Source organism: Hippocampus guttulatus, chromosome 8, assembly GCF_054856545.1.
Source record: "Hippocampus guttulatus isolate MCC_2025c chromosome 8, RoL_Hgut_1.0, whole genome shotgun sequence".
In the NCBI taxonomy this organism is placed as follows: domain Eukaryota; kingdom Metazoa; phylum Chordata; class Actinopteri; order Syngnathiformes; family Syngnathidae; genus Hippocampus; species Hippocampus guttulatus.
The window spans coordinates 20,708,114-20,733,481 of NC_141268.1; the positions used below are offsets into that span (position 1 = coordinate 20,708,114).

A 25,368-nucleotide genomic window follows, 5' to 3' on the forward strand; every position below is an offset into this window, starting at 1 on the left:
CCTCACTCCAATGGCTGCTCATGCATTTTAGAGTTTCTTTTTAGTTCTAAAATCTGCCAGTGGTATGCTCTTTAAATAATTTTGACTAATAGGTGAATTCCCTCCGGCAGGCAGCGGAGGGCCGCCAAGAGGAGCTGACCCAGCGGGGGGCGTCGGAGAAGAGGGAGCTGGAGCTGCGCATCGAGGAGATGGAGGAGAAGGAGCAGGTTCTCCAGGCCCGCATCGAGGCGCAGCAGGCCGACAATGACTTCACCAACGAGAGGCTCGCTGCCCTACAGGGTACTCGCACATTGCCTCAAAGTTATATCACCACATTTGCGGGGGGAAATAATGACATATTATCTACCATATACAGGAGGGTCCCGATAAATTAGTATCGTGGAGAAAACTTTTTGTCATTTATGTCAGTCGCTCACTTCAAAAGGAAAACTAGATGGGTGTCTCCACAATTTATGAGCCAAAGTACATATTTGAAACCTTTGGCCAGTCCTGCCACAATAGCAAAAATCCCCAACAAGCCATTTTTTTCTTTCCTTGTTCACAAGGCTATGTGCAGACAAGATTAAGCTCCTCCCCTCATCTCAGCACACAGTGGTACCTTGGTGATTAATCCATTCCCATAAGTTTGAATAAAAACAAATCATATGAAAACCAAAGCAAGGAAATGATGCCTGGCGCCCAAACATATGAAAAAAAATTTGAACACAGAATAACTGTAGTTTAACATACAGAAACAATGTGAAATTAATATAAATGACCAATGAAATTGGTAAATGAACACACAACACATCCATTCCATGAAAAGATTGCCCGAGTCATGTGGAATGGCAGGTGAGTTTGGTACTTCACTGTTTGTAAACAGATTGAATATATTAAAACTGAGACCAAAGTTTGGCTGAATAAAAGTTGAAAAGCAAGTTTCACATGGGGCACATGAAAACTTAAGTTCCACCATGGTGGTTTGGTTCCAAGATGCCACATGATGGAGCCAAAGCAATTCTTTTACATTAGGCATGACTTTGACCAGAACACAAAACGGTGAATAGGTGGGCTTTTAAGCTAACAGGTTCCGTCGGAAATGTACGACTGTGCACATTTGTTTGTGAGCTCTGAATGATAATCTTAAAGATGTTTTCTGATTCTTTAATGCCGAGAGTAGTGCTGACACCCATCTCCCAGGAGTTTTTCAGGATTGGAATTTCTGCCCTCTGGGGTCAAACCTCTTCCCTCATGAAGACGTTGCTCCCGTTTTTGAGGACAACACACTCAAGCAATAAGCCAAAAACAAAACATGGGTATTAGACTGTTAAAAAAAAGATCCTGTTCAAAACAGGTATGGTAGGAAAAGGCCCCTGCCACCGAATGCGCAAACAGCTCCGGGTTAAGTGAGTCAATGCCTCTTTCCCTTGCTATTGTTGTCCACAGTGCGCTTAGAGCAGCTCCAGGAGAAAAGCGTTAAGGAAAACAACAGTCTGGGTGAGTCCATGTGTCATTTGTCTGGCCCCTCTGCTCACCCGCACGTCCTGCATGACAACCGCCCACGTTCACCAAGTTCCATTTCGGATTGCATGCTGGTCCGTCTTTCTTCATCTGTGTGATGCTATCCGTGACTTTTTGTTCTTCCTGCTCTTCACGGTTCAAGTGGCACAACTTGGGACAAGCTGGATTGATTTATTTGTCCTCAAGAATGACAGGAAAGGCTGCGCGGGTTCTCTATGTGACGCGGTTGTGCTTTCTGGAGTTTCTGGGTGGATTTTCAAATGCTTCTCGGGCGGCGTCTGGTGTTTGAATCGGCTCACGGAAATGCTCATGGTGCCTGACCCGCTACACCGACACTGCGCACTTGGCCGCCACCTGGTGAAGGGCCCCTCTGCAAATCGTCGTTTGTGTGATGTGGTCACGTGACAGATGAAGACGAAGCCTCCCCTGAAATGGTGGCTCCCGCAGAGGACCGGCCCGTCGAGGACCAGCCGAACTCGGAGCCGCCTAAAAGCCGTGTGGAAGAGGAGGATGAGGATGATGAAGATACAGACACTGACGATGGAGCAGTTGGAGGAGATGTGGATGGTAGCGGTGGTTTTATGATGATTGCTTCATTTCACCTGTACATGAAGATAATCTTGCAGTACAGATCCACTTGTTGCTCCCTTCTCAAAATGGTTGAATTATCTTCCCGTGCGAGCCTTGTCACGGAACAAATGACACTTCTATCTTAAGGCTTCTCTATATTAAAAACTTACCTGAAAGTGGAGTTTATAACACAGCTAAAACGTCTGTTATGGAGAAATGCAAAAAGATGCGAGGCAGACTGGGAGGAAGAAATATGCTGGAACATAATTGTGGATGCACACAACATTATGGAGTGACCACATCAGAGTCTAGTTGTCGAAAAAATATTTTGAGGGCAAAGAATTTGACAAAATGACAAGAGGCAGTGTCTGCCAAACAATTATGTGGCATAGCTCCCTTGAAAATAAACACGGACACACGACATGGTCAAGCAATCACATGTCAAGTGGAGGGGGGGGGGGATTACCTTGGAGAAATGTGTCAGATGCCTTCGCTGAGAAAAGTAACGTGTAAAATTAGTCATTGTAAAAAATAAAAAAAAAAGCATCACTGGGGACGAGTGTAAACATACTGTCGACACATTGTGGAGTGACTACACGTAGATTTGTTTGGCAATTGGCAGTTTGTATTTGGTTTTGTCACTTGAGCCGTCTTTCTGTCTGCGCTCGGTCTATCCACTTCCAGTTCTCATCCCGCGATTTTGAACTTCCACATCTTTCCGCTCTGATCTTCTCTGTGGCGCTCGGCTTGCGTGTTTGTCCTTCCCAAATGGTCGCCCGCTGTCTCATCTTCGGGCTCGCGCAAGCTTCTGTCTCGAGAGGAGACGCGCCGGACAAGTGGCCGAAGTAACTCCAGTCTCTTGTGTTTCTGTCAGACAACTGTCACATTAACAACAGTGGAGGGGACACCACTCGAATCCAACAGTTGATCGAGTGTCCGCGTGAGTACAAATATATCTTCGCGCTCTTTTTCATCTTCATACGCTCTTCTTCGCCATCATCCTTCTTCCTCTTTTGAGGCCCCCGCCCCCCATCATATTTCTTTGGTCCCTCTTTGCCCCCAGACTCATCCACTCGGATTCTTCACCAGCATTGGAAGCCCGCATAGCATGTCCATGATTAATTTAGTGTATGGGGAATTTCCTTTGCATGCTTATCTGCCAATTCTTTTCTGGTGTTATTCTATTAAAAAAATCTTGAATTGTATTTATTTTTATTCTCCCCCAAACATTTAGTTTGGAGGATTTTCATCAGTTTTGATAAAAAGAAAAAAACAAACTTTGGAAGCTGATTTTTTTTCTTTCATAATAAAACAAAAGACCTCAAATTAAAAGCTTACTCTTGTTAGATGGAGAAATGAAAAAAAATTAAAATATCCTAACATCAGTGAATATGCTCATAGAAATATGCAATTTACCACATCTGTATCATTCATGAAAAGTTGAAATGTCAGCTCTTGTGCGCTTGAAAAGTATGAAACCATTAATTTATTGGCCCACCTATTGAAGAAAAATCCAATTTTACAAGTGAACAAGGTCCACTTGTAAAATTACCTTTTACAAGGTTATGGTTTAGTCCAAAGACTTCCTGTATTTAGTTTGAGATGTTGCCCATTGCCATTGCATTCAGATTGCTGTCTGAACCCCCCCCCCCCCCCCCCAAATGGCAGCAATGGATGATGGTAACTTGACTGACCCTTGCTTGCTTACTTTGTTTCTGTTGTATCTGCAGCAGTGAAGCAGTTGAAGGAAGCAGTCAGTTCGTCCATCCACAAACTGGCCAACTTTGATGGTGAGAATTTTTTTAAGAGGAGGGATTATTTTTCAGAATTGCACAATTGCTGCTACACGGCATCCGTTTTGTGTGCACGTCTATTAGATGCTCACCTGCAGAACAACCAGACGGCAGGAGACGACATCCTGACCAGCCCGGATCGACTCAAAAGTAAACATTGTTGTTCCCCAAATCACATTGTGAGATGACTTCAGCGTATTGCAAGTAAATGGCGGAATTAAATATAATTTTTGACTTTGATTACCCTGAAAAATGGCCATATTTTGGTATCTTTGGGCGGTTACGGACTCTGTCAGTCCATTTCAGAACAGAACGCTGAACCGACCCAAAAGGTGGACAAATGCTAATATTTACAGGCAGTGTAAAAGGGCCAGACAGAGTGTAAAAGGCTGACTCTGTAGAATACTTTGCTGGCACCACACAATCAGTGCAAAGCCTTGCTTGTAGGCATTCACTGTTACATTAACCCTAATTATGAGGTCTTGTCCACCAAATGATCTTCTACCCGCCTCAGGAAGATGTGAATTAAAGCTCGTGTGCGTGTGTCCGCAGGAAACCAGATGGATGCCAAAGAGTCAGACATGTCGGATACGCTGAGCCCCAGCAAAGACCGCAGCAGTGACGACACGTCAGGTCAGCCAAACTACCTCAATCCATGTCATTCTATTCCGCAACCTCATTTTTACGACATAGATGTCATAAGTTGTTTTTCAGTTCTTGAGGTGTTTTTTCCTCTTTAACTTTAAGAGTGAATTATTTATGAACTATGATTTTGACATCGGCAATTGAAATGGACTGAATATCTATTACCTCCTAATAAATGATAACTTTTTTTTTTTTTGTGGAAAAAAATGATGAATGCAACCTGTGTTACAGACGGCAACATGGATGATCAGGAGCTCAACGAACCTCTCAACAGAGTCTCTCTGCTCAAAGGTGCCAATGGCAACATGCACTATTTTATATTATTCAAGTAATAGTAGTATTCCACTGTAGTACTAGTTAGTTGAAATGTAAAGTCAAATTTAGGTTGATCCTTTGTTTTTGGTTTTGTTTTTTTTGTAGCCGAGTTGCTTCGGGCCGGCTTGGAGCCCTGCGATACGGAGCAGGTCATCCACCACCTCCACAGGGAGCTTCTGGAGGCCCAGGAATTATCCAACACCGGCAAACAGAAATGTCTGGAGCTTCAAGGTGAACAAATAAATTATAATCATCAGAATCTGTATTCTAGCCAATTCGAAATAATGATTTGTATGTGTGTGTGTGTGTGTGTAGCTCTGCTGGAGGAGGAGAGGAGGAATAACTCAAAACAGACGGAGGAGTCGACTAAACAGATCCAGTACCTGCAGAGTTCGTATTCGCACACAGTACAACTTGTTCAGGTGGAAATAGCATTGTGGGAAATAATGGAAATCCAAACCATTCCCAATTTACTGTCATGCAAGTAGAGATGAAATGGTACGGAAATGTTCTGTCACGATGGTCGTGAGCAATATGAAGATGTTCATTGGTGAATATTTGATTTTAAAAAAAAAAAAGAGGAAAAATGTAAACATCTGGGAAAAATGTATATTACGTCAAAAACGCTGATATATAGAATAGCCAAACTAACAATTTACAATTAGAAAATAGTATAAATTATTAGACATATTTCAAATTTGTTAATACTGTATACAGGCGAGGGTTGAAAAAGGAAAAAAAAATGCAAACATTTGAGTGAACATTAAAACTATTGGTGGAAAAATGTAAAAATATGGCGTGTTACGTGAAAATATTACATAAGGTAACATGAAAAAAATACACAAGCTATTCAACAAAATTGTAAAAAGATATTAATAATAAAAAATGTGAAAAAACTATTAAACATTTGACAAAACATTAACTCTAAGAGGGAAAAATAAGAATATTAGAGTACAGGTTGCATGAAAATAAATAGATGAAGTATTAGAGAGAGACAAACATGACAAAATAGAAAATAATACTAAGTAAAAATATGACATGAAAAATAAGTAAATATTAGAAAAAAATACAAAACATGAGGTGTAAAATACAAAATATTAGACACATTAAAATATTTGCCAAAAACACAATAATATTTGATGTAAAATACACAAATATTAGGAAAGCAATGCAAAAACATTCTAAAATAAAATCCTGCATGGTTCCTAACTCAGAAATGTTTCCTTCTACAGTTTGCTTCTACTTTCCTCCTTTGTTTGCTGTTGCTCTCCGTAGAACTGGACTTCCGGTTCAACTACTGTTTTGTTTGTTTGGTGCATCGTATAGCTCAGCTTGGGAAGCTGCAGGCCGACATGGAGGCTCTGAGAGAGCAGAGGGAGAACACCATTTGTAGCACCAGAGAGGATCTCTACTCCGCGCAGGAGGAGGTAAGGCACCCCCGCGCTCGTCACGCCTCCTCACAAAAGAATTCACGCCCCTTGTGCCTCGTTCTGGGGGTCACAGATCCTCGTCCTGCGGCACGCCGCGGAGGCGGCCACGGCCGAGCGGGAGCGGGACATCGCCGCCTTGCAGGAGGACCTGGGCAGCGTGCGCTGCGAGCTGGAGCGCTGGAGGAGCACGGCCGCCAAGTACGAGGAGGAGATCAGCCGGCTGCAGGAAGACTTTGCGCAGCAGCAGCTGCAACGCAGCAGCGCCAGTCACCTGCAAGGTATGCGACAGTCAAACACGTACTTTTAATACCGTGACATGACAATGACTATCGTGGCAATTTTAATATTGCAAATTTGCCATTAGTGTTGCATACCTAGATATAAACCGTAAAGCAAAATGTTGACAGGTATGACAATACTCACAGGCATATTATTTATCCTATGCAAAGAATGACTAGTATTACTGCGGCTTACCGAGCAGTTGTGACCGTCTCCTTCATAAATATCGTTTGCTGGCGCACTCACAAGTCAAGGTATTTAGTGTCCACATTATGTGGGTATCGTGTTTGAGTGGGGTGTCATGACAATTTTCTCATGTGAATTAGGTGCCTCGTTGTGTCTAAACAAGTGTGTCTTGCTTCGCTTCGTCCTAGTGGAATGTGCGACGCTGCAGCAGCGGTGTGCGTCTTTGCAGCAGGACTGTGACAGCCTGAGGGAGGAGAGGACAACTCTTACAGACAAACTGTACCGCCTGGAGGCCGAACTGTGCAGGTACACTCACTCACCTGAGTCCATTTGGCGACAGTGAACACTTGCGATTTGCGAGGTTTAGGGGGACCAAGACTCTCAACACAAAGCCCAAAAATTGCAAGTAGTTGATGACACTTAAACCCCGCCCCCTCCTAAAATTGTATTTAGTGTCACCCCATGTGAAAAGCAAATGTGCTATCAGTTAAAGATGTTTTTTTTTTTTTGTATTTTGGGAAGATTTTATGAAGAACTGCATTTGTGTTTAGCTATGACAAGTTTTTTGGTTGTTTCTGGTTGTTCTTTTGGTTCCTTGTTCTACTTTTAGCAACATAAACGCTCCAAAAAAATGTTTTGTAAAATATTTGATTGAACTAAAATTGACCTTTTTTTTTTGTGTGTGTGTCTCTCTCTGCAGCACCAGGGCTCAGAGTCTGGTCCTCAGCAACAGTCTGGAGTCCCTAGAGAAGCGGGAAGAGGTTTTGCAGGGCGAGCTGGGTTCTTTGGAAAACCGGCACCTGCAGGACGAGAGCCGGCTGAAGAACCAGCTGGACCAGGCCCACGACCGCACGGACTCTCTGCAGAAAGAGGTACACACCGGCTGTCAAGTCTCAACTATGACAGGACACGTTTACGACACGTTTACCGGCATGGGTGTGTGTCGCAGTACGAAGATATGCAGTCGCAGTTGTCGGACCTCCGTCAGCGCTACGAGAGGACGGAGCAGGAGAACACAAACATCCACCAGGAGCTGGAGCAGTGCAGGAGCAACCTGAAGCGGCTGCAGAACAAGAACAGCTCTGTGAGCGCACACACGCACCCACACGGACACCTGCTGCGCAGGTGCAAATGGGGAAAGAAAAGCCATCATCCGCAGCTGTTTTTTGGTTTTGCTTCTTGATGTTTCCCTGCTGGTTTTATGTTGTTAATTTGCAGCAGAAACATCGGGTTGTGTGTGTGTGTGTGTATGTATGTCTTTGTTTGTGTGTCGCACCAGTGGTCATACAGTGGTACCTCTGAAGGTTGTCCACAGTCTGTTCTGTGATGTCGGACGCCGTTTCAATACAACATTTGATCCCTTGCGATTATAACTTATTACATTTTAGGAAGCATCGTACATAATGTACAGTCTAATAATATACGTATATGTGGGATAATAGATTCAACAGTTCGTCGTAAGACTTAGCAACTCCGCAGTAAAGCGTTAAACACTAAATCGTTACTTATTTAAAAAAAAAAGTGAAACAAAAAAAGTGAAAAACTGGAAACAACCCCCCCCCCACTCAAAACAAAAAAATCTGAAAAACACCCAAAAATGTGGCTAAAAAGTAAGAAAAAAAAAGTGATGCCTTATCTGACACCCTAAACTAAAACCCTCCCCCACTCCCAAAATTGACCAAAACGGACTTTTACAAATTTGACAAAGAAGGGACTGCATTTTGCGTGATAAAACAGGCTCTGACAAATATAAACTGACTAAAACATGACCAACACCTACCCCCCCCCCCCCCACATAAATCATGAAAAATTGGGCAAAATAAGAACAAATCACTTTGAAAATGTGATGACAAGCAAAAAAAACAAACAAAAAAACATAAAAACTTATACAGTAATCCCTCGTTTATCGCGGTTAATGGGGACCAAAACCACCCGCGATAAACGAAAATCCGCGAAGTAGCGTCCAATTAACATATATATATATATATATATATATATATTTTTTTTTTGGGTGGGCCGGTAGTCCAGTGGTTAGCACGTCGACTTCACAGTGCAGAGGTACCGAGTTCAATTCCAGCTCCGGCCTCCCTGTGTGGAGTTTGCATGTTCTCCCCGGGCCTGCGTGGGTTTTCTCCGGGTACTCCGGTTTCCTCCCACATTCCAAAAACATGCATGGCAGGCTGATTGAACGCTCTAAATTGTCCCTAGGTGTGAATGTGAGCGTGGATGGTTGTTCGTCTCTGTGTGCCCTGCGATTGGCTGGCAACCGATTCAGGGTGTCCCCCGCCTACTGCCCGAAGACAGCTGGGATAGGCTCCAGCACCCCCCGCGACCCTAATGAGGATCAAGCGGTTTGGAAAATGGATGGATATATATATATATATATTTTTTTTTTTTTAAATTGCCCCACGTGGGCCTTTGCCCTTGAGCAGAGCGCACTAACACACACACACACACACAGGCCAGCGATCCCACCTGCGTGCAGCAGACGTGTTTATGATTCGTCAATTAAGGTTGTAGACAAAACAATACGCTTACTTCACATGAACATTAAATCGGAAACGTTTTTGGCTGCGTTTTGAACTTGCTGATTTGGAGGTACCACTGACGTCTTAAACCATGAACCCAATCACACGTAACAACAATCATGACCGCCGCCGCCAAGCGATTGCAGCACCACAAACACACACGGCAATCATAAGTAGCGTGGCAGCCGAGGTGACGTGTTGCTGCCTCACGGCCTCGCCTCGGCTGAAGTAAAGCAGACGCTAGTTCGACGCCCCCCCCCCCCCACCACCCCCCCCCCCCCCCTGCTTCAGCTTCCTCCTCTTCTGACCCCACATCAGGATGTTTAGCTCGGATAAACACAATCACGCGGCCAAATAAACAAACGGCTCCCACACTGACATCATTTATTGGTAAATGACTGCCATATGGCAATTTTAGCAAGTCTCTGTCCACGGTCATGGCATGGCAAAGTAACAGGTGGCATTGTAAAGCCCCCTCACGCCAAGGGCATTTGAGCTCATTAGAATGCTGATGAAAGTCGTTTTGCTGAAAAGTCACAATGGGGGGGGGGGAGTAGAGCCCTGCTATTGGAAGGGGAATTATGAGGGACCAGCGCCGACCGCGAATAATCAAATCGATGCCCGCAATTGCATTGAGAATGATTTTTTATTTTGAAGAAAGAATTCTTGAAAAAACGGAATGTATAGTGGAGCCTCAAGTACGGAATGACCGTTTTTCAGGTTCTCAAACCAGAACACTTCGAGATTTCCTTTTGATATGAATGGTAATCCAGTCTATCCGTTTTTAGCTGAAATTAAAATCCGTGCAAAATAGAGAGGTGAAAAGACACTTTATGATGATGAAATCACACTGCGCAGTGTCGACTTGTCCGTTTTTGGGTAGGAATGTCCAGGTTGATTGGGGTTACCCACCTGTGTCAAAGCTGCGCCGCATTCTGGGAGGTGGCAGCCATTTTGTGCCCCCCCAAAAAAACTTTCTTGAAGCGAAATGGTGTGTAATCAGAGGGGTGATTTTTCTTTTCAGAATTTTTTCCTGAACAGAATTGTTGGTAAACTGAGGTTTCTATTTCAAGCCTATTTCGCCTCTGTCAAGCGTAGCGTCAGAAAAAGCCACTCGACACCGACTTTGCCGCAATTGTCCTCGTCTCATTCAAAAGTGCCGCTGATGTCATTAAAATAACGATTCGCTGAAAAACTTTGAACTTTCGCTGAAAAACTTTGAACAGATGCTTATCCGTAACTGTCCCACATATTTTAGGCTAGTTGTTAGCGGTGGAGTCGCTAGCATTGATAGCTGGCCAGCTTGACGATGACTGGACGTTTGCAAAATTTGGCTCTTTGGTCCTGAAGCCTTCAACAGTGGGGTGATGAGTTTTGTGGAGGAAGTCGTGTTGTCATGATTGACAGACATTGCTTTGCACCCCCCACCCCATCCTTTTTTCTGCCCCCCTCCCTCACCACCGCTAGTGCGTCCCCCCCCATGTTTGTTTTGATTTGTGGCTGATTACTTCTTATCCCTCTCCTCCCCTTGACCCCCCCCCCCACCCCCAACCAAAAAAAAAAAATAGCCATCCATACTGCAGCCTGTCCAAGCCATATTCATGGGTCTTGTCCTGGCTCTGCTCTACTGGTGTTTCGGCCAGTTGTGGTAGAAAGGTACACGCCGACGACATGTGTGTCCGTCTCCCCAATGCCGCCGTCTGTCTCACTTCCAGCACTCCTTTTGAAACTTTATAAAGGGAGATTTTACACCCCGCCTCTTTTGCAGATTGCTGACACGGGTTGGTTGGATCACGTCTTCCTGCCAGTTTTCCGCCACCTGAAGGAGTAACGAAGCCGCAACAGAGGCGGGACAGCACCTCCATTCACGCAAATGCAGAGACGGGGGGGGGGGGGGGGGGGTGGAGCTTAATTGCGCCATTTCGTTGTAAGCAAATGCCCAACGACTATTTTACATCAAAACCTGATGGTGGGTTGCTGTGTTGTGGTCACATCCCATTTTGCTGGGGTTTGTGTGAAAAGCCAAGTGGACCAAATGCCACTACAGCTACACAGTTTTGTAGAATCTTTGTGTAAAAGTCTAAATCTGGAGCAAGAGAGGGAGGAGCCTATTTTCACACGGAGGTCCTGCAAATTCGTGCATCAGATTTAAGGCCTTGTCTCTGTCTCAAGCATTTGACACCTCACAGAAACCCTGCAAAATTTCAATCTACTAAAATGTCTGCACGTTTGGGTGAATTTTGTAGGCTCTCTGTGTGAAAGGAGCTACTCTTTCTTTCTATGCTCCTTCAACTAGAGACCTGGTGTCGAATGTTTTTAGACATAACCCAGCGAAATGGGATAATGTCGCAGCCTTATGCGCTTTTACACAGCAACGCAAATAGGCGACATCAGCGTCTGTTGTGACAGTTGCTTTTGATGCAAAAGGGGTTCAACGCGACTCCCTGACACAAAGGTGCAGTCCCGCCTCTGACACGTACTCCCAGCTGGCAGAAAATTCCCGGGTCGACTTTGTCCCTCCATTCCGCGTCAGTGTCACTTTTACATAAGGATGAAAAAGGTGGGGGTGGGGGGAAAGCCCACTTTTCCGGTTTTGCAGTGTGAAAGGGGTGATAAACTTGGTTCCTCTCTTTCGTTGGGATGCGAAAATGTTCCGAGGTTTGTGGCATTCAGGGGCACACATTTGAAACATCCACTTTTGCAACTCTCCTCTCACGACAGCTGCGATCTATTTTGGATGTTTTGACAATCGCCATGTTTGGCCCTGAAGTCCCAACGGGACATTTTCTTTCCATTCTTTCTTCATCCCGACACTGCGCGCACGTCTGTGTGTGTGTGTGTGTTGTTGAACGGATCGCACACTCGGAACTCTGCTCCTGAGAGCCGGCGCCCCCAAAAGGTGCTCCCGTGGTCTTCTTGCTTTTCGCGATGCATTTGTCATTTTAAGGAGCACAGTTCCATTTTGCCGCTCGACTGTGTCTCAGCGTCTCCCTCGGCTTTTTTTTTCTCACGCATGCGCCCGTCTCATGTCTCCACTTGGCTTTATTTTCTTCCAATTCGCTCGATTGGTTTTGCCTTTTGAAAACCCCTTCTATTCTCGTATGCATGCAGACCCTCAAGGTGCACAGATTGTGTTGTCACTCAAAGGGAAAAACTAATTTAGTTTGATAAGAAATGAAAAATGATTTTCCGTTTTAAAGGTCAAAGGTGCAATGTTTTAAAGAATGTCGTTTGACAAATGAAAAGGGGTTGTCGTTTTAAAAGAATAGTCTCGATTTTCATTCTATTCCAAGGAAAAAAGTTGCCTCTACACCGGAATCAAATCTAATCAGTTTTGCAATCATCCATGAAGAAAAAATAATAATAACTTGGTGGCATTAGCACAAGAAATTTAAAAAAAAATATCGTCTAATCGACAAAGGCCCGTTGGCTTCTGTGACATTTGAGAAAGGCGCGGCATTAGTTTGTCGGGATTGTCTCGGGTCATAATTTGGTAAGGTGTGTCAGCGGTTTCACACCACGACGCGCTTGTTCATCCGCGACCCAGTGACATCATCAGGATGAGGCGTCAGACGTGACTCAACCTGACAAGACGGCCATCATTAAATGTGACTCATGCGACTGCTTTTGTTCGCCCAAACAGCACCTTTGGAACTAATGTGCTCGGCGGGTACCATTGGAAGCAGAAAACAAAGACAAACTGGTGCTCTTTGAGGGTCTTTAAATGTTCAACTCCACACTTTTCTTTCCCTCCTTCTATCCGAGTTGGGCAAAACGAACACCACAAGCAACCTGCTAACCTCAATTTCTGTGTGTGTGTGTGTGTGTGTCTGGTCATTTGTGTCTGTGTCACTGTGTGTTTACGCATGTCTGACTACGCATTGTCTGTGCGTGCGTATGCGTGTGTGTTTTGTCTCTCCGCACAGGGCGGCTGGAGCCCCTGGATGCCGGTCATCGCAGTGATGGTCGCCGTGACGGCAGCCATCATCTACCCCAACCTCTCCAAGAGCAGCTCGGCCTAAAGCGCTCGGTGTCACGCGCGCACACACGCACACGCGGTTTATTGGGGGGGTTTCTTGTGCGAGCCAGACAATGTCCCGTGATCATGGTGGGAGGTTAATAATGATACCACACAATCCTACAGAAAAGCGCGCGCGCACACACACACTCACACACACACATACGGGCGTTGTTTGAGCAGTGCACCACTGCTTCACTTGTATAAAGTCAAATTGTATATAATTGTAGAGGGAATATCAAAGGTTGTGGTTTCTCACAGACTTATTTTGTCGAGCGGCGGGAAGTTTAGTTTATTATTTGTGTTGTTTTTAATCATCTGTGCTCTCTCTCAGCTGTGGTGTTTTTATTTTGTTGTTGTTGTTTTTTTCCTTCATTGTTTTGGTCAAATTTCTGGCATTTCGGCGAACCGAGCTTCCACACACACACAAAAAATCTGCCTGGGATCACAATTGTCTCTGTTGCCGTTCGTCCATGACTTTTTGGAGTTTGCGTTTTCTTGCCCTGTCTGATAACACGGAACAGTTCGGGGTTTTTTGTTTTTAGTGTTGAAATCCCTAAAATTTGCTCAGTGTTTTGTATATAAACACGTGAACATGTTATCAGAAAACCACCCCAAAAAGTTGGTTTTCAGAAATGCCCCCCCCCCACACACACACACACACACAAGTTTTGTCTGATGCATGATTTTTGGTACCAACACAATTGCAAACATGTTCTCATAAAAACACCACCAAAAAGACCTGTTTCTGATAAAAAGCAAGAAAAAGTTACTTTTTTGTGGGGGGGGGTTCTTCTTTTCAGTGATATTTCTTTTCCTCCCACAGTTTAATTTTCAGCCACCAAACTCTTGCCCGATATTCGTAAAAACGTCCTCATATTTCACATTCAATCAGGGAAAAAAACTGAGTTTTGAGACACTGAATTTTGGTGACTAACAGGTCATCTGAACAACAATATTTCCCTTCATAAAAAGCAAGAAAAATGTGCAGAATGATGATTGTTTGTCACGTTTGACCTCGCTTGAGTTCTTTTGTGGAAGCTTGGCTCCTCTCAAAGTTGGCCATGGTTAACGGCGGCTAAAATGGTCGCCATTTTGTTTTTTGTTTTTTATTCTATTTTTTGCTTTCTCTGTTGATTTTCTTTTGGAGGGAGCAGGGGAGAGGTTTTAAACTTGAAACCAAATGATTAAATATAAAGTATTTTTTATGTTAACTTTGAGGGCACACAAAAGGGGGGGTCAAAGTGCCTCTTCTAATGTAACTTAACACCGAATTTTGTGTGTGTGTATGTGCACACAACCCCACGTGCGTGCGCGCACATACACGATTGCCTGCGTATCAGCATTGTGCTATTTGTGTCCATTTTCACATCTTCAATAAGTTAAAAAAAAAATCTTGTCATCTATGTCAATGTGATTAATTTCACATTTGACTTCACATTCACTTTTGTCAACTTTTCTTTCACCTCCGGTCAACTTTTGATACATTACCGTCAACTTTTTTTAGTTGATGAACTTGCTTCCAACTTTAAAAAATGGAATTGGTGTCAAGCATGTGTCCACTTTATCAATTTTCGGTCACCTTTTTCCAACGTGAGCTTGATGGTCACCGTTTTTTGTCAACTTATGTCAACGTTCTGACATTTTTCGTCAGGTTTTTCGATTGCCAATTTTGTCAACCATGTTAACTTCCTGCTAAGTTTAAATTTCTCTTTTTTTCCCCCCTAAATGACTGTCAGGTTTCACAACCTACTCGTAAACTTGATAAATTCATGTTGACTCCTACGTCAATTCCATGCTCTTTGGCCCGCCTGACGCCTTTGTCGACTTTCTGTCACCTTCGTCGACTTCCTGCATACTGCCAGTCAACTTCTGTTCGCATCCCGTCAAATTGACAATTTTGGGGGGGGGGGTTGTCAATTCATGTCCATCCCCGGCCAATTTCCTATCAAGTTGGTCAACTCAATGTCAACTTTCCGCCAATTTCTCACCAAGATAATGTGAATGAAGCAGACGTTAACTTTGTCAACTTTTGTTAGTTTACGCTCAAGTTTGTCAACATCTTTCATGTCAAGTTTGTCCGACGGATTCGATCAAGATTCTATCAAGTTTGTCATTTTATCGTCAATGATTCCCAAATTCTTGATGACTTTGATGCCTCTTTTTTTTTTTTTTTTTTGCCAAGTTTGTCAACGTCTTGACAACGTCATGTTAACTTTGGCAACTTTTGTCATCTTTGGCAACTTTTTAAGTTCATGCCCACTTTATCATTTGTCAGCTTTCGGAAAACAGCATGTTAAATTTGTTAACGTACTGTCAAGTTGATCAACTTTCATCAGGTCAACTCGCTCATCTTCACATTAACTATTTCAATTTCCTGATGAATTCATGTACATCATCTCTTTTTCACAACAACTTCGTGTCAGCCACTTCCTCACCTCTTTTGCCAAGATCACGTCAACTTTTGACTTCCTGTCCATTTTGTCAAATTGACATTGTTGTGTAAACGTCATGTGTACTTGTCTCCAAAATCCCAGCGCCAATTTTCATGTCAACAAAAGGACCTTATGCCGTAGCACCATAGCGTGAGCGCGGCCACTTACCTTTTTTTTTTTTTTTATTGCATGCATTTGTGTGTGTGTGCGCACACGTGGGGGTTGTGCAGCGCCGTGTCTCACTGTGTGTAGCGTCTCGTCACATTCGTGTTTGAAACGAAGAACATAAAGGAACAGTTATCGCGGGAAACACTACAGTATCTGGGGAGAGCGAGAGAAAATTTGTAAAATAAATGAAAATGCTATCGAATGACGTGCTACTAGAACTATTTTGTTAAAGATGTTAACCACGTGGATGGGGGCGGGGGGAGTGGTGTAGATGTGCTGTTGAGGTGTGTGTGTGTGTATATGTATGTATGTGTGTGTGTGTATGTATATCTATATGTATATATATATACATATATATATATGTATATGTAGAAATAAATATGAGATATGCAGAGAAAATGTTTGGAATAAAGTTGTAGCAAGCTGATCCACCACAACTGTGTCATGATTCATTTTGACAATTTGGCCAAATCAATCACTCTCTCAGGTTGTGTTCAGAGTCCAAAACATCTGTGGGAAACATCAACGAGGAACAATCAAACAAGCACACCTGATTCATTTAACGAGAGATGAGCAAGTCATAAAAACACGAGGCCCAACCTGCAGGGGCGCTTGTACTAGCTTAGGTCTCTAAACACATCTGTCTGACGGTTTTTAGAGACAGCCAGACAGTGATCACGCGTGTTTTGTGTGTGACACGAAATCGCAAGATTGACTTGAAAGTCACTAAACAAACGGCAAGGTCCATTCGAAGCAATTTGTTGACGATGGCTGACAAATTGAAATGCAAAGACTGAATTAAAACTGCAAGTCAAAGGCAGTGAAATAAAGAATCAAGTTAATTTTATGTTTGAGTAAATGTAAGATATGTTATTTAATTCCTAGTTCCATTGGCTGTGTACTTTAAAAGTCCAGTTCAAATTATACTTGATGAACTATCTAAAAAGTTTTGGAAATAGTTCATGCTGACACTTGCTAACCCAATAAAATGTAAAAACTTGAATTAATTCTAATTAGATCAAGTTAAATTTCACATACAGAGACATTATATATTTGAATAAAATTACTTTAAAAAACAAAAAAGGATAATTTCATGTTTAAATTCATGAGTTTAAATGAAGTCACATTTCAATTAAGATTTCACTGGCTTTATGATTAAATAAAACATTTATATTTGTATTGGTGTAAAGTAATATGAACTCTGAATTCAGGAAATCTAGGAAACAATATGAAGTCAGTGAAATGTCAATGTCAACATTGAATTGGCCCTAAAAGTAATATTTGCTCAATTTAAAATGCCAATTGAATGGTGTGTAAAATTAAAATGATTCATAAATGTGATGTGATTGATATAACGTTGTTCGTCCCGCCTGAAATCTATAAATGCTATCCAAATGTTTCACAAAAGTAATTTTTGGATTGCAAACAGTAAAAAAAAAAGATTATGACGTCACGGCAAATCCTTAACCTTTGGTATAATTTTTCAATTTTCCACGGTCCTGTGTGAGACTAAATGCATAGAAATATTTGAAAATAGTGTTTCTTTACCTTAATAATAGACGATCTTTGTCCGCAAACCTAACGTCATCCAAAGTGGTGTTGCCTTCAGTGTCTCATTCCAAAATGGGACACAACGCAACCGTATCAATCAGTGGCTCAAAGCCGTTGAGCCAAACGTGTGCGAATTCGTCACAGAGCGTCGCCGTGGCTTGCAAGTCCCGTGACGCCCTTCAACCATTTACCAACAAACGCTCTAAAATCAGCGTGTTGTCCTACCCCAAACGAAGTCGATGACTCGAACTAACAGCTGAAGTCACGTAAATTCCAACTTTTGGAAACGACGCCTGAACGCACCCGGCCAAGCCAGTCACTCCGGCTTGGATCCAAAAGGAAAGTTCAGACCGAGTCGAGGCGTCCTTTAGCGGAGGGAGCAGCACCGTGCAGCGGCCCGCTTAACCAGCTCGTGTGCCCAGTGTGTCCCCGGCGCGAAGCAAGATGCCCACCACGGAGAAGGACCTGGCGGAGGACGCACCGTGGAAGAAGATCCAGCAGAACACCTTTACGCGCTGGATCAACGAGCACCTCAAGTGCGTCAACAAGCGGATCGTGGACCTGCAGCTGGACCTGGGCGACGGCCTGCGGCTCATCGCCCTGCTGGAGGTGCTGAGCCGCCAGAAGATGCATCGCCGCTGTCACCCCAGGCCCAACTTCAGGCAGATGAAGTTGGAGAACGTCTCGGTGGCGCTAGAGTTCCTGGACAACCAGAACATCAAGCTCGTCTCCATCGGTGAGTTCAACTCTCCAGAAGGTTCTCGCGGGGGCGGGAAGGCTTTCCCGAAAGTCTGCCCGGGAGAACCTCCGGTAGCCCGTCCACGCTCGCTTGCTGTGTTCGGTCCACCTCTCCGCATGTTTGCCTCGGTGGAGCCGCCTTTCGTTCCCCCCGCCCCCCACCACCGATGCCCATTGACAACCAAGCTGGTTTTCATTCATACTCGTTTTATTCGAATTTGTTAAATCACTTGGTGGTTGTTTTGGAAATCTTTCGAAGCAGCTGATTTGGGGCTTTGATTCGGCAAACTTGGAATACACCACCTCGCTTTGTTAAATGAAATATGACGTTTGCGACCGAATCATAGAACGGGATGCAAAGGTTTTTTTTTCTGCGGTCTCTGGATTTTTGGAGCAACTCGATTAGTGACATGTGGTACAAAGCGAACACATCTTCTTAAAATAGATGCAAGACATTGCTGATTTTATGAAAACTAACACTTTAAACCTGCGCACAAGATGCGATTTCAATGCCTTCTCTTTGCTTTAAAGTACCACATTTATGAATGGAGTTTGGCATGGGAGATCTTCGGGTGGGCGTGAAAAATGAGACCTCAGCTTCAGCAAATTAATATTTTGGTTTGAATTGAATGAAAGAGCATGTTATGACTAACCTTTAATGACAGACTGAAAAAAATGACTGTTGGATCTAACAAATGTGTGATTTCCCTCAACACACACAAATAGTAAACACGTGTGGTCAAATTGTGCCCCTCGGGAACTTGAGAGGAATTTTGGAGCTTTGCGGTACAAGAAAGCCGCTCTGATTTGTTACGATTGGAAAAGTCGCTCCTATTTTTCATAATTGTTGTCATTTTTGTTCTAAAGTGGATCCAAAAACTATAATTCATTTTTAAAATATCATGCAGTTAATCGTAAATTTTGCTCACGACAATTAACATTTGTGCAAGTTGTACCACTTTTTGGTACCCATTGTGACTTTTGTAATTGGGAAGCCAAAGGGCTTGACAAAAGTACAGCGTGTTGGTGTGTGGAAAGAAAATAATCACTTTCTAAACAACAAAGCTTGTCTTCTTGTCATAAAGAATCGTCTTTTCTTTGTTAATTATCAAAGTGGTAGGACTGGGCGAGCCATACTTTTCTATAGATGAATTTGTTTTTTTAAAAGATTATTTTTAGGGGCTTCAAAGCTCTCTGACCTGCACTGCTGGCTCTAACAACATGGCTGCGAACGGAGAGGAGCTACTTTTCAAAAACACAGTCAGTGTTGCGGATTGAGCGATTTGGTTGCTATGTTTAACGACTTTTCCAAGCCCTCGAGCGATTATTTTGACACCAGAGCACAGGGTTCATTTCAGTGCATGAAGTCATTGGCTAAACAAACAAACATTAAAATCGGAAATGTGCTTCTTGTGACAAGTCCTCCCTATGCAGGTGTTGACCACCATTTGATGGTTGCGATCACAGACTGATTAATTGGGTTTCTTACATCTTATAAAACGCGTTATCTTTCCGAGACAACATTGAATGGGTCCAATGTATTTGTAGTCCGGCCCATTGACTGTGTGTGCGTTTGTGTTGCGTTCATGTGCGCTGCAACTTTTCGCAACTGAACACTTTCAAAGGAGGGGAGGAAAACATTTCTTGCTGTTGGAACGACATCAGAGAGACTTTGTCACTCTGGTCCGGCTTTGCGAAATCGCTGTGGGTTGTGCGCGTGTGTGAAAAAGGGTGTTGTCGTGCACTACTGCAGACGGATGTGTTGCATCATGGTAGAATTATTTGGCTTAGGTGTGCACACTTGGTTTTTTTTTTTTTTACAAGGCTGGTAATAATAGCAATAATTGACATCACAAAAGTTGTGTTTAATAAGCAGCATTCTTGACACAAAACGAAGGGAAGAATGCGGTCTGCAAAATTCCCGCTTTCGGAGCCAGAACGGAGACGAGATGGTGTCTGTGCAGAAAAAGATTTTAATCCATTTACTGCAAATGAATATCAGCTTCAACAATCGGTTAGCGGCCCCCTTGACTGCTACTAATCGTTTTCTGTATCGGCCCTGAAAAATAACTTTTAATCCATTTACATCAAATGAATATCAGCCTCATCTATCGGTTAGCGCCCCCTGACTGCTTCTAATCTGTTTCTCGATCTGCCCTGAAAAAGACCTATCAATCACAATTTTTATATTAGCATCATTAGGCTAGCATCTTTATGTAAGCAGCCACAAGTTGGCACATTTACTTCAGCGCACTTTTGTAGGCATACTAAGTGTGCCTACAAAAGTGCACTGCAAGTGCTAAAGTGCAACCTCAAATTAGCCTACATTAGCATGATTAAGGCTGCTTGCTCTCTTAGCATCCTTTTTTAAACATTTTTACTTATTTGAACATCCAAAAGTTGACCTCTTTACTTAAGTGTCTTTCTGTGAACGTCCTTTAGCCAATTAACCTCCTTTAGCATTAGAATCTTTTTTTTTTCAATAATTTTTACATTAGCATCCTTAAATTAGAATCCCTATGTTAGCATTTTTGTCAGCGCACCTATGTTAGTTAACATTGTTATTTTAGCACTTTAAGCAGGATTTGTAACATTCTGAACACAGCGATTCCCCCCCACACAAACATACACACACACACACACTCAGATATCATTCTAGGTCAGAGTGGCACATTGTCTCCAGTTATCATGGCAACATGCCGAGATAAAATCCTTGATAGGGTAGTTTATTTTCCTTCCACGGAGTGTAAGATGTGGAATGGGGTCATTGCGATTGTCAAGTTGATCTTTGTTAGCATGTCAGTTAGCATCCTTGAGTCAGGACGGACTTTGTGCTGCCAAATGAGACTGTTAGTGGCGTGAATCATAAAAGCACCAAAGTTTAGTTCACTTCCTGCTGGACTTTTAGCACATCATCTAAGTGAGCCCGCGACGCTCACTATTGTTGGTCTCTAGGTTATAACTGGATTTATGACATTCCATAACTTCCCAAATGGTCACAGGATACTGACCTTAAGACTGTGGTCGAATGTAACCAATCTTCTGTGCCCTTATCTGCTATTGTGTGAATGCGAAATGGCTGCCTCATCCTGGCACTTCAGGTCTCACATCCCTCTCGTGTATTGAAACAATATAAAATATAATATCCTTTCAGTGGCATAAAAATGCTTCAGCCAACAATTTTATTTGCATCTTCAAAATACATGTTCCAAGTTGCCAATCATGACATTTCATTTTGGACGCATAACAGTGAAGACATTTTGGAATTGAAAGTGTGGAGAAAAAAATGACGCAAAGAATTTTGTTCTCTGAGAAACAGCTAGTACCTTTTGAACGACAACAAGCGCCCATCATTTAAATACTAATAACGGTGAATTTCCAAAGATTTTCAAAATAAAATTCAGTGGGTTTTGTCTTTTTTTTTTTGCCAAATGGCATTGGCTTTCACGTGGCCTGCTTGTTGAAAGTATCAACACAACACATGTTGTTTCAACAATGTGTGGTGACAATGACAAATACGCAGTCAGGTTTTCATTCAAGACAAACTCGCTTCTGCCTTTTTTTGTGTGTGTGTTGTTGATGTACAGGTTCGCCGTCTTGGCGATTTTAGTCATCGCTGTTGTTAACACACTGATTGGGTAACACGTCATGCACTTTCGGGTGTGACTGTCCAAAGTTCACTAGAAACTACACACAAATGCTGCTCGCGTGTAACATGAGTTTCTAGATCTAGAGTCTAGATTCTAGACTCATGTTTGTTTCCCTATTTTAGGATACCTTTGTTGTTTGATAGATTCCTTATATTGGCTTCTTAACTTGGCTTTACTACTTTAGCTACCTGATATTCGTATTTTTCAGTCTCCTTACTGTGGCATCTTTACATTAACAGTCGTATGTTAACATGCTGACTTTAGCACCCTTTAAGCACCTTTATATCAGCGTTGTACTTGACCTTCTATTAGCATCCTTTTGGAAGAGTTTCTTCTGGCTGAGCGAAATATGGGCACTCACTGAATGATGCTATTGCAGTAACAAAGTCTTGTCACATCTGTGGTGATGTCATCAAATTTGTTTTTTCTGGGGTTGTGTTTACTAAGGCATTTGTGTGTGCGTGCGTGTATGTTAGTTGGGGGGTTGTGGTAGAATTGGGGGTTGGGTGGTAACATAGATGATGTCACTCTTGTGGAACGCATGTGTGAATAGTCAAGACGCGCACACACACACACACACACACAGTAGCTATAATTCCTATTGAGCTACCTGATTTTTTTTCCCCCCTCCCTTTCAGTCACTCAGCTTGATTTGAAACTGCTGCTTGGCTTAGTATAATTTTAGCGTCCTTACGTTGGCACTATTGTTCCTTACTTTTATTTTAGCATGATTTGTTAGCAACCTAATTTTAGTATACCTATGCGAGTTCCCTTCTAACATGTTTTGGTAGTGTCCAAATTTTAGGATGCTCGAAGTAGTGCCCTTACTTAAACGTTACATCAGCACTCGTATGTTAGTGTGTTTATTCAAGTTTCCTTAATTTAGCATCATTATATGGGTATCCTCTTACGTTATCAGTGTTTGTACTTAAGCAAGTGTATATGAGCTTCTTGATGTTCGTGTTGTTACTTCGTCCTTACCTTAGCACCCATGAGATCACGTCTTTATTTTTAAGTCCTTACTTTAGCATCCTTATTTCAGAGCCAGTGAGCATACTTATTCTAGTGTCTTTGGATACACATCCTTAGTAAACACTTGTACTTTAGCACCCTTTTGTCAATGTCTTAGTTTAAGCAATGTGCTAACTTTAGCACCCTCAAGTGAGTGCCATTACTCAACAACCCTACATTAGCAGTAAGTAGCACCCTTCTATTGGCACCTCTACTTTAGTATGCTTATTTTAGCATAGATTAGCACGTTGTTACAAGGCAGCTACCAGGGAACTTTAACAAGCATGCACGCGGAGAAACAAACTGCCCTGTCATTTACACGCGCGCCCCCTCGCACACACACACACCCACACACAAAATGATGTCATCAGATTCACATGTGCTGTGCCTGGAAGCTATTCTCTTAACATAGAAACATGACTGTTTAAAGAGAGAGAAGATGACATGGTGTATTGTTTTTCCTATCGCATCCCTATGTCAGCTCCCTTAATGTAGCATTATATAACCATCCTTATATTATCCCAATTTTAACCGCTTCACGGTAACGTCAACATTCTGAAGTTGCAATCGTTAGCTTCCTCATATGGGCATTCTTGGGTTAGTGCCCTTACGTCAGAAAACTGTTCTCAGCATCCTTTAGCGTTCTCACTTAGCATCCTTATGTTAGCGTCATTCCTCGAGTAGCTTTTCATCAGTGTCCTAATGTTAGCATCCCTTCTGTTCCAACTTTGTGTGCTTGCGTGATTAAAATTCTTGCTTCCATCTTTTAGCATCCTCACATAGCATCTGATTGTGCTAATAATGCTTTGTTATATTTTTTAAAAAATCAATTGTGGTTCACTCTTTTCATACTGGCACTTTAAATGAAAATGGCGTTATAGCAGCACATGGTGCCAATCAACATTCGACAGCCAATAAAGCTTGCCTCAATCCATAGCCCCGCCCACTCTAGTCTTGCCTAACACAGCAGGAAGTGTTGACATAGGTGACTGGAGGCCATTAAACATTACACTGACTGCTGTGTTTGGCCTGTTGCTATGCGACAACAGCAACCCAACATTGGGACTGTGTGTGTGTGCGTGTGTGTGTGTGTGTGTGGTGAAAGAGAAAGTGTGTGAGTGAGATAAGCGTGTGTGTAAAGGTGAAGAGCGTGGACACAAAATGGTTGCCTCTTATCCGTGTGACACACCTTGCTTCCCAACTAAAGGAAGATGATGAACAAGGGGGAAAAAAAAGAGCATCCTTAAATTACCAGCCCTAATGCTAGGGTTCTTACTTCAGCATACTTAAGTTGTCATACTGCATGTTTATGTTGTACTTTAGCATCTTTAAGCCATCATCATGCTTTAGCATCCTTAAATTAGCTACCTCTATGTTAGGATTCTTTGATGTCCTTAAGTTACCACTACTTCGCTTAAATTATCCACTCCACTTGATGTGAGTTTTTACTCTGTAGCATACTTGTATTAGCACCTTTTATATTGATATTCATATTTTAGCATGTTTGAAGTTAGCACAATTTAGAATCTAAGATTAGCTTCCTTGATGATGGGATGTCTTTATCATCAGCTAGTACCACACTTGAGTCTTTTAAAATAAGCTCCCTTGACATAAGGGTTTTTATTTTTAACGTCCTCAAGATAGTGCCATGACTTTTAAGCATGCTGAACTCAGCTTTCTTGATGTTTGGGTTCTTGGGTTTGGTTTCTGATGTTAAGTGTAGGAAGGAGTCTTCTGGCATTCATTCAGCCAGTCAATGTGATTTGTTTGGTCCAGACTCTAAAGCCATCGTGGACGGGAACCTGAAGCTGATCCTGGGTCTTGTGTGGACCCTCATCCTGCACTACTCCATCTCCATGCCCATGTGGGAGGGAGACGATCACGAAGTAAGATGCACCTTCACTTTTGCTTTGTGGCGTTAGCTCGTGAGTTAACATCCTGGTTTTGCCTCCCAGTCAGACTCAAAGACCCCCAAGCAGCGTCTGCTGGGCTGGATCCAAAACAAAGTCCCGGACATGCCCATCACCAACTTCCACCAGGACTGGAGGACAGGGAAGGCGCTGGGGGCACTGGTGGACGGCTGTGCGCCAGGTACACTGTGCTGTGTTTGTGTCCGCGTGTGTTCGTGCGTGTGTGTCTGGGATGTGTGAATTTGTGCGTCTGTTTGTCTGGCCACCCATGCCTGCGTGTGTATGTGTGTGTCTTATCGGTGTGAGCGCAAGTCTGCATTTGTCTCTGTAAATTTTTGTGTGTTTATGAATGTGTCTTTGTGTGTGGCTCTTCATGAATGCCTCTGTGGCTTTCCTGGTGTATGAGTGCGTTTCCATCTCGTTTGGTATGTGTTTGCGTTTGTATGTGCCCGTGTCCAAACGTGTGTTTTATCATCTGTGTGTGTGTCACGCATTTGTGTCGGTGTGCGTTTTTCAGGTCTGTGTCCCGACTGGGAGACTTGGGATCCAGTGAAGCCAGTTGAGAATGCCACAGAAGCCATGCAGCTGGCTGACGATTGGCTGGGAATCCCGCAGGTTCCGTTTCCGCGGGTGTGCATGCA

General features: G+C 43.0%; 2 protein-coding genes across 13 annotated transcripts in view; both read left to right on the top strand.

Moving 5' to 3' along the window:
* The window catches only part of slmapa (sarcolemma associated protein a), a 30,103-nt gene extending 13,799 nt beyond the window's left edge, over positions 1-16,304 (top strand). For 4 of the 10 annotated variants that reach the window (XM_086118862.1, XM_086118871.1, XM_086118867.1 and 1 more), the window contains 16 exons: positions 111-279; positions 1,426-1,476; positions 1,909-2,067; positions 2,945-3,010; positions 3,801-3,860; positions 3,948-4,013; positions 4,416-4,496; positions 4,740-4,799; positions 4,929-5,054; positions 5,139-5,213; positions 6,150-6,250; positions 6,327-6,531; positions 6,907-7,024; positions 7,419-7,590; positions 7,668-7,802; positions 13,173-16,304. In XM_086118862.1, the coding sequence (XP_085974988.1) occupies positions 111-279; positions 1,426-1,476; positions 1,909-2,067; positions 2,945-3,010; positions 3,801-3,860; positions 3,948-4,013; positions 4,416-4,496; positions 4,740-4,799; positions 4,929-5,054; positions 5,139-5,213; positions 6,150-6,250; positions 6,327-6,531; positions 6,907-7,024; positions 7,419-7,590; positions 7,668-7,802; positions 13,173-13,268 (1,740 nt within the window). In that variant the 3' untranslated portion in view covers positions 13,269-16,304. Of the gene's footprint in view, positions 1-110; positions 280-1,425; positions 1,477-1,908; positions 2,068-2,944; positions 3,011-3,800; positions 3,861-3,947; positions 4,014-4,415; positions 4,497-4,739; positions 4,800-4,928; positions 5,055-5,138; positions 5,214-6,149; positions 6,251-6,326; positions 6,532-6,906; positions 7,025-7,418; positions 7,591-7,667; positions 7,803-10,814; positions 10,903-13,172 lie in introns of all 10 variants that reach the window. The other 6 variants (XM_086118863.1, XM_086118865.1, XM_086118866.1 and 3 more) reach the window with 6 other exon arrangements.
* A 1,407-nt stretch (positions 16,305-17,711) lies between these two features.
* Positions 17,712-25,368, top strand: part of flnba (filamin B a) — a 34,189-nt gene continuing 26,532 nt past the window's right edge. The window contains exons 1-4 of one of the 3 annotated variants that reach the window (XM_086117026.1): positions 17,712-18,154; positions 24,594-24,703; positions 24,773-24,908; positions 25,245-25,342. In XM_086117026.1, coding sequence (XP_085973152.1) covers positions 17,863-18,154; positions 24,594-24,703; positions 24,773-24,908; positions 25,245-25,342 — 636 coding nt within the window. In that variant the 5' untranslated portion in view covers positions 17,712-17,862. The remainder of the gene's footprint in view (positions 18,155-24,593; positions 24,704-24,772; positions 24,909-25,244; positions 25,343-25,368) is intronic. The other 2 variants (XM_086117024.1, XM_086117025.1) reach the window with 2 other exon arrangements.